Source organism: Neoarius graeffei, chromosome 3, assembly GCF_027579695.1.
Source record: "Neoarius graeffei isolate fNeoGra1 chromosome 3, fNeoGra1.pri, whole genome shotgun sequence".
In the NCBI taxonomy this organism is placed as follows: Eukaryota; Metazoa; Chordata; class Actinopteri; order Siluriformes; family Ariidae; genus Neoarius; species Neoarius graeffei.
In genome coordinates, this window is record NC_083571.1 from 65,144,475 (window position 1) to 65,154,137 (window position 9,663).

The 9,663-nt window shown below is 37.2% G+C and overlaps 1 protein-coding gene across 1 annotated transcript in view; it reads left to right on the forward strand.

Annotated features, from left to right (window-relative positions):
- The window catches only part of LOC132883473 (inactive phospholipase D5), an 83,973-nt gene extending 83,173 nt beyond the window's left edge, over window positions 1–800 (forward strand). The window contains exon 10 of the mRNA XM_060917143.1: window positions 23–800. Within this exon, the coding sequence (XP_060773126.1) occupies window positions 23–267 (245 nt within the window). The 3' untranslated portion in view covers window positions 268–800. The remainder of the gene's footprint in view (window positions 1–22) is intronic.
- Window positions 801–9,663: the final 8,863 nt, after the last annotated feature.

The following is a 9,663-nucleotide window of genomic DNA, read 5'->3' on the forward strand; positions in this document are numbered from 1 at the left end:
TGTGTGTGTTTCCTCTCGGCAGGGAACCTGGACTGGGTTGGGAGCGAGTTTGTGTTTAATGCAGGAGCCGGCCTGGTGGTCAGTGAGACGGGGAGAAGCTCTGTGCTGGTGCAGAGACTGAAGTCGGTCTTCGATAGAGATTGGCACTCATCGTATGCCAAACCTCTGCAGCCCAACAAGATTCCCAGCTGTGGCTCAAGTGCTGGAGTGTTTAAAGGGCATTCAGGTCACACGGAGGACACAGGAAGTCCAAACGCTTCTCTTTAAGAGCTGTGATCATCACCCACTCACTGACTGACTGACTGACTGACTGAAGGGACGTGTTTCATATCCAGTTGTTTTCCAGTTGTGCCACCTCTGCACTTTGTGAAGTATTTATTATTTATCTCTCTTTCTTTTCTTAGCAATTTTTAAAGAAGATTCAAAGCTACTGTGTTTGGTTTTGGTTTTATTTTCGTAACAGACCTCAAACCTTCCTCATTTTCCTTTTTCTTGTTGTCTCTTCATGTAAACAACAAGGAAAAGTCCAGTTTAGTCCTGTTACTTCTGAGAATGTACGATCTCCATGAAGACGAGTAAAACTTTACAAAATATTTCTGTGTAAACAATAACAACGTAATGAAGAGCAAGTCCAGCTCTAAGAAAAAAGATCGGCACCAGTACAACATATTCATTACTGAATCATCATCATCAGTGGATCTGCATTGTTTGTTTGATTGTTTGTTTGGTTATTCATCCATCCATTTCTTTCTTTCTTTCTTTCTTTCTTTCTTTCTTTCTTTCCTCACTATTTATTTGTCTACTCCTTTATTCACTTTTGATTTGTTTGTTTGCTTCATATTGCAAATCAACAACTTTTCATTTAAATTACATTCTGTCTTTCTGTCTGTCTGTATTTATTTATTATTTTATCTATCTATCTATCTATCTATCTATCTATCTATCTATCTATCTATCTATCTATCTATCTGTTTATCTATTTGTTCTTTGCTTTTTTGTTGATTTATTTATTTATCAAATTGTTTGTTTGTTTGTTTGTTGTTTGTTTGTTTAAACCTGATCTTGCTACCAGTCACCAGCTTAATTGAAACAATCATGTCTGTCCTTTCTTTCTTTGTCATTTATTTATTCACATTTTTCAAAGTTTAGCTATTAATTTGTTTGTTTTTGTTTGCTTTCTTATCCACTTGTTTCATAAATAAATGATTATGCAATTAATCAATCAACCATTCATTCATTCATTCATTCATTCATTTAAATTCACCTTGATATCGCAGGTCACCACTTTAATTCATTTATCTGCTTCCTCATTTCTGTATTTACTCATTTATTTGTTTTTGTTTGTTTAACCATGGAATTGGAGGTCATCTGCTTAATTTCCATAAACACACCCTTTTTTCCAAGTTTTTTTTTCTACATCACTGTACTGTGTCTCACTCATATGCTGTGTTTTATTGCAAGCTGGGATTTTTACTGCAAAGGTGCGAAAGATAAGACAGTTCTCACTGTTAGAATGTAAGCACACATTTAAAACATTTCCAGATCCACATTGAGCCATGAAATAATTGTTGTTCTTCTTTCTTCACCTTTCTACGTTCAAATCACATGAAGGACAGAGACTGTATATTTTTCTATCAAATTCTTCATTGCAAGTTCTTTTTCATTGCATCTTTTTTCTAAGGGGGAGTTTTATAATTTTTTATAAGCTAAGTTCTGCATTATTTAAAAGTGTCATTAGAGCACAGACCAAAGCCTCGAGGCAAGTATTGTGATTTCTGCATCTCTCATCATCTTCATCCTGAATGTATCTGAGTTATAGCATGAAGTTAAATTGGACAGGATAGGGGTGTCAAAACTTTCTGCTCATGCTGCTGTTTCGTATTGCTCTTCCAGTTAATCTTGGGTGCTTCGGGGGGAGGGGGGGACACATCATCTCTGATCTTTACTGTCTGGATGCACCTTTTGAACAGGTTTTAATTTTAAAGTTTTAATTTTATTCAGTGTGAAATTATAAAGAAGTGAAACATCAGCACAAGCACACAAGAACTTTACAAACCTGTCAGGGCTCTGAACAAGAACTTTCTGGAATGACAGGTTGCCATAGCAACAGCATAGCAAAGTGACAAGAGGGTGTGTATGCATGTTCATGTATATCAATATAACATTTTTTAGAACTTTAGCATTTTGAACTTTAGAATATTTGAAAATGTGTACATTTTGTAAAACTGTGCCCTGTTAAAGAGTCTAAGGTTTAAAATAAAAAAAGTGTCACACCTTTAAAATGTAGAACTTCATAATCTTTTTGTTTGAGTTTGGTAACATTGGAACATTTTAAAAGATTCTAAATGTCCTAATTCCAAAATTGTCAGAACTTTAGCATTTTAGAATTTTACATTAAGTTTTAAATTCAAAGATTTTTACAACTTTAGAACTTAAGAATATTTTGAAATATTTTGTTTTTGGCAATATTGTAACATTTTAAAAGTCTAATGTGCAAAATTCTAATTTGAATTTATTTTTACAGCTGTAGATTTTGAACTTTAGAATCATTTATAAAAATGTTAAAGTTTTGTAATATTGGAACATTTTTAAAATGTTCAAACTTCTAAATTCCAAATTTGTTAGAACTTTATCATTTATGAATTTCAGAATATTATAAAATGTTTGAAATTTGTAATTTGTACAAGGTTCTAGATTTCAATCTCAAGCTTAGAACTTTAGTTTTTAGAATATTTTAAAGTTCTAAAGTGTCAATTCTAAAATTTGTACAACTTTAAGAACTTCAGAATCTTTTGAAATGTTACAATTTTGTAACAATATTCTGAAATTCATAAATTTAAATTTTAAAGTTCTAACAATTTTAGAATTTAGAACTTTAGACTCTATTAAAAATGTTACAAGGTTCTAAGTTCCTAAAATTCTTGCAACTTTAGTATTTTAGAATTTGACCTTAAGTTTTAAATTCGAACAAGTTTAGAACTTAAAACTATTTTAAATTATTTTGTTTTTGGTAATATTGTAACATTTTAAAGATTCTAAAGTGAAAAATTCAAATTCAATTTTTTTTCATCTACAGATTTTGAACTTTAGAATCTTTTAAAAATGTTTTATTTTTATAACTTTGGAACATTTTTGTGATGAACTTCACTTTAGAATGTTGTTGGTTTTCTTTGATAAATTCTGAATAATAAGAATTTACAGTAAATCTGAGAAGAATAAAACACTTTGCGATGTGCTGCCTTGGGAAAACAGTCAGCGACTAACTTTATTATTTATTAATAAATGATGCGTCACTAATTTTCTCTGTTTATAGTTCCATTTAATGTTGTTAGTTCCTGTTCTCACTTCCATTATAGCAGCTATAAACAGTCGTTCCATCACCAGTCAGTCTTTATTCTTTGTTTTGAAGTTAATAAGACAAAAAACGCAGCTTGTCGTGTCATGTGGGTCCTGAAGATGCCGGAAAACTTAATTCCAGCTTCACCTCTGACTGTTACAAAGCACTGACACTGGAGACTCCTTCCAGGAATGTTCCAGAAACATCTCCTCACAGAAAACATCACCACATTGAAGTTTACACATGTTTTTGAATGTATTTAATGGAAATCCCTGTGAACACGCTGTTACAATAGAAACAATAATGGATCAGAACCTAAACCTGAACTTTAACTGAGCTGCTCTGAGAGAAAACACCTTCAACACCTTCTGACCATCAGACCAGAGAATTCAGCAGCACTGTGGGATAGAAACAGTTAAACACCGACATGTTCCAGATACCAGACACCTAAAGTTCTGCAGATTGACGTCTCTAATGTTACTAAGACAAATAATTATTGATTATAGAAAATATAGCAGAATAATTTCCAACATGGAGCACTTTGTGTCTTTGATTGTAAAAAACAACAACAACATACTTTTCATTTTGTATGTAATAAAATCTCCTACAATCCCTTTAATTGTTGTGAGACAAACAATGATGTAATTTATTATCCTGCTAATTAGCTTTGGGTTTTGTTTTTATTTCTGTTTCAGTTTGCATGAGAGCTGTTTTGCATGCTCTGCTTTCCAAGCTGTCGAGGGCTGTCAGCCGTCATGACGACGACGTGCTCAAGTCCTGTACTGTTTTCTCGAAACTGTTAATCACTTTATTCCTAAATAAATTGTCTGAAGACAGGACGGTGATCTTGCTAGCAGACCTTAAAAAAATCTCACATGTATTTACAATAACTTTGGTAATGCTGACTTTTAATATTGAATGACCTGCATTTGTATTCCGAATAAAGAGAACTTCTACGCTGAACACACAGCTGTTACAATTTGTTTTCTTTTCATTACACCATGTCCAAGTGTACACCAAACCTTTTATTTACCTTTATTTCCACATCTCACTGACCTCAGTGATCTTTTTGGACCTCAAGGCATTTTCCATAGAGGTCAAATTGATTTTATTGACTGTTTATCGAAGAAAAGACACACCCTGTTTGCATAAAGCACTTTATTGCACATTGATTGAATAATCAATCAAGTAATTGATTAATCGATTGAGTAATTACTTAATTGATTACTTACCCAATTAATTAACTTAATTACTCAACTGATCAAATAACATATTCAATCAATTCATTAATCAAGTACTTAATCAATTAGTTAAGTAATCAGTTAATTGATCAGTTGATTAATGTTTCAAGAAATTTATTGTCATATACATAGTAAAAACATGGGGGTTCAGACATCCATCCATCCATTATCTGTAGCCGCTTATCCTGTTCTACAGGGTCACAGGCAAGCTGGAGCCTATCCACCCTGGTATTAGCAAATTAGTACCCTGGTATAATGATGACACTCGCACTTTAAAACAGACCACTTGAAAATTGGAGTGTAAATGGCATCAAACAAAATTGGTAGTGTTCAAATTAGCGTGGAAGGAGAGCTTCCTGAAGTATAGAAAAGCTCTTAGTGCTGTGAGATCAACATATCTCTCCTCCCTAATAGAAGATAACAAAAATAATCCAAGATTCCTATTTAATACTGTAGCAAAATTAACCAGGAATAAGTCCACACATGCACATCTGCAGTATGTAGCAGCAATGACTTCATGATTTTTTTTTAATGACAAAATTGAGAAGATCCGACAAAAAATTCAAACTACTAATTTAAGGTAATGCAAGTGACCCTGTAGTTAACAATATAACTGTATCAGATCATTAATTAGAATGTTTTACTCCCCTTAGAGAAATTTAATTACTTTCATTAATCTCCGCATCAAAAGCCTCAACTTGTGTATTAGATCCCTTACTTACACGTCTATTCAAACAGATAATACCTGAAGTAATTGAACCGCTTCTAAAAATAATAAATTCTTCTCTTAGGATCGGCTATGTATCCAAATCCTTTAAACTAGCAGTTATCAAACCCCTGATCAAAAAACCTGACCTTGATCCCTGTCAGCTGTCCAATCATCAGCCAATATCAAACCTCCCTTTTATCTCCAAGATCCTTGAAAAAGCTGTGGCACAGCAGTTATACTTATATTTACATAGGAACAACAAACAACATCCATGAAATGTATCGGTCAGGATTTAGACCTCATCATAGTACAGAGACAGCTCTGGTTAAAGTAATAAACGACCTACTGTTGGCTTCTGATCAGGGCTGTGTCTCGCTGCTTGTGTTGCTTGACCTTAGTGCAGCATTTGATACCATTGATCATTCCATTCTTCTGGATAGACTAGAAAATGTTGTGGGAGTTAAGGGAACAGCCCTCTCCTGGCTCAGCTCTTATTGAACTGATCGCTATCAGTATGTTGATGTAAATGATTTTTCTAGACATACTGAGGTAATGTTTGGTGTTCCACAAGGTTCTGTCTTGGGTCCACTGCTTTTTTCTTTATATATGTTACCTCTGGGTGATATTATTCATAAATATTGTATTAGTTTCCACTCTTATGCTGATGACACACAGTTATATGTTTCTGCAAAACCTGATGAGAGACACCAGCATAATAGAATTGAGGAATGTGTGAAGGACATTAGACACTGGATGCTTATTAACTTCCTTCTGCTTAACTCTGACAAGACTGAAGTACTTGTACTAGGACCACATGCAGCTAGAAGTAAGTTTTCTGATTACGTAGTAACTCTGGATGGCCTTTCTGTTTCTTCACATGCAGCAGTAAAAGACCTCGGAGTGATTATTGACCCCAGTCTTTCATTCGAAACTCACATTGATAACATTACCCGGATAGCTTTTTTTCATCTCAGAAATATTGCTAAGATAAGAAATTTAATGTCACTACATGCTGCAGAAAAACTAGTTCATGCTTTTGTTACCTCCAGGTTGGATTATTGTAATGCCTTACTGTCTGGATGTTCCAGTAAGTGCATAAACAAGCTCCAGTTAGTTCAAAATGCAGCATCAAGAGTCCTTACTAGAACTAGAAAATATGACCACATCACCCCTATCTTATCCACACTGTATTGGCTCCCAATCAAATGTTGTATTGATTATAAAATACTACTATTGACCTTAAAAGCACTGAATGGTCTTGCACCACAGTACCTGTGTGAACTTCTGCTCCTCTATGACCCACCACGCCTACTTAGATCAAAAGGTGCAGACTATCTGCTGATACCTCGTATAGTGAAGGCTACATCAGGGGGCAGAGTCTTTTCTTACAAAGCCCCACAGTTATGGAACAGCCTTCCAAGTAGTGTTCGGGAATCAGACACAGTGTCAGCGTTTAAGTCTAGGCTGAAAACACATCTGTTTAGTCAAGCCTTTCGTTAATGGTGTTTATGAGGTAAAGGTGTAGATCTGGAGGGTCCTCAGACATAGAGTGTTTTGGTAAACTGGGATGTATGGATGCTGTCAGTCCCCCACTCGCTTGCTCACTCGAGTTTGTTGACAGTGTAGTGGCTGCTGCTTTATGTCCCGGGGCTCCCTCATGCCTGTGTTACCTTCTGGCTCTCCCCTTTTAGTTATGCTGTCATAGTTAGTTTTGCTGGAGTCCCTGCTTGTACTCAGTGCAATATGTATACTTATTCAGGTGACATAGGGCATACCTAACAACCTGTGTTTTCTCTCTCCCCCCCCATCTGTCCCTCTGAGTTACATGTCGTTCCTAGGATCAAGATGCTGACCTCTTCTGCTCCTCGGACCTACCTGATCCATCCTGGTGCCCTGTGTCTGGTTGGAGTCTCATCGCATTGCTCCTGTGGAGGACGGCCCCATGTGGACAGTTGAAAGTCACACTTGGAGGACGCTCTGGACACTTACAGTAATACTTTTATGGCTGAGGACTACAGCTGACTTGCTAACTTTAGGACTATGGTTGTCATGAACAGTTTTGCACTCAAGTTTCCATCAATGAAGAGTTATAACATCAACGAAACTGACTTCATGTTAAAACTGTTAATGTTATAGTCATGTTGTCTGTTGACTAAACGAGGATGGGTTCCCTTTTGAGTCTGGTTCCTCTCGATGTTTCTTCCTCATGTCGTCTGAGGGAGTTTTTCCTTGCCACCATCGCCACAGGCGTGCTCATTGGGAATAGATTAGGGATAAAATTAGCTCATGTTTTAAGTCATTCAAATTCTGTAAAGCTGCTTTGCGACAATGTCTATTGTTAAAAGCGCTATACAAATAAACTTGACTTGACGACTACGGGTGAGAGGTGGGGTACACCCTGGACAAGTCACCAGGTCATCGCAGGGCTGACATAGAGACACAAACAACTATTCACACTCACATTCACACCTACAGTCAATTTAGAGCCACCAATTAACCTAACCTGCATGTCTTTGGACTGTGGGGGAAACCGGAGCACCTGGAGGAAACCCACGCAGACACGGGGAGAACATGCAAACTCCGGTTTCCCCCACAGTCCAAAGACATGTAGGTTAGGTTAATTGGTGGCTCTAAATTGACCGTAGGTGTGAATGTGAGTGTGAATAGTTGTGTCTCTATGTCAGCCCTGCGATGACCTGGTGACTTGTCCAGGGTGTACCCCACCTCTCACCCGTAGTCGTCAAGTCAAGTTTATTTGTATAGCGCTTTTAACAATAGACATTGTCGCAAAGCAGCTTTACAGAATTTGAATGACTTAAAACATGAGCTAATTTTATCCCTAATCTATTCCCAGTGAGCACGCCTGTGGCGATGGTGGCAAGGAAAAACTCCCTCAGACGATATGAGGAAGAAACATCGAGAGGAACCAGACTCAAAAGGGAACCCATCCTCATTTGGGCAACAACAGACAGCATGACTATAACATTAACAATTTTAACATGAAGACAGTTTCGTTGATGTTATAACTCTTTATCGATGGAAACTTGAGTGCAAAACTGTTCATGATAACTGCAGTCCTAAAGTTAGCAAGTCAACTGTAGTCCTCAGCCATAAAAGCATTACTGTAAGAGTCCAGGGCATCCTCCAGGTATAACCCTCAACTGTCCTCATGGGGCCTTCCTTCACAGGAGTGATGCGATAAAACTCCGACCAGACACAGGGCACCAGGATGGATCAAGCAGGTCCGAGGGGCAGAAGAGGCCAGCATCTCAATCCCAGGACCAACATGTAACTCAGAGGGACAGATGGGGGGGGGGGGGGGGGAGAGAGAGAGAGAGAAAGAAAACACATGTTGTTAGGTATGCCCTAAAAATGACAAGTACTAAATCTGTGTGGTAGGCTCGCAGAGACGAGAGTCGTGACATCAGGCATAACACACAACAATGGCATGTTAATATGGTTAAAAAAATATATCATGACCTGCTCTGGCTGGATGCTTGATTGGGTGATGGGAGCACACTCCTCAGCAATGATGAGATGCAGATGGGACCCTTAGGGCTGGCCAAGACAAGTCAGCTACATTTCACCGGGTCTGGGACATGCGACAGAACGTCCGACGGCCGATTCCCTGCAGGCTACAATAGCCAGTCGAGGTCTCCACCCTCTCCACCAAAAGATTTCCTGTTGACTCCATGTAAGGGACAGATTTGAGAGGGGGGGAGGGGAGGGGAGGGAAAGAAAACGCAGGTTGTTAGGTATGCCCAATGTCACCTGAATAAGTAGGAACAGTATACATATTGCACCGAGTACAAGCAGGGACTCCGGTAACTAACTATGACAGCATAACTAAAAGGAGAGAGCCAGAAGGTAACACAGGCATGAGGGAGCCCCGGGACATAAAGCAGCCAACCACTACACCGTCAACAAACTCGAGTGAGCAAGCGAGTGGGGACTGACAGCATCCATACATCCCAGTTTAACAAAACACTCTATGTCTGAGGACCCTCCAGATCTACTCCTTTACCTCATAAACACCATTAACGAAAGGTGTGAGAAGAAAACCATACGCAACTACTACTATGATGTTTAAATGAACTAATTTAATTTAACAAATAATTAATTTCACTAAGTTATTTATTACCAATATTTATAGATGATAGCTTTATTTATTAAACATTAATTAATTAATTTAAAATGTTTACATTTTAATATAATTAATCAACTAAAACAAACTAGAAACTTTTTTCCCAGAAATTTAATTAAACATTTGACACAGAAAATCCTCCCAAATTTCAAATCATTACAATCGTTGTGCTCGTGTATTTATTTGATTTTGCTCATTTATTGAATTTTGCTTGTTTGTTTGTTTGTTTCTG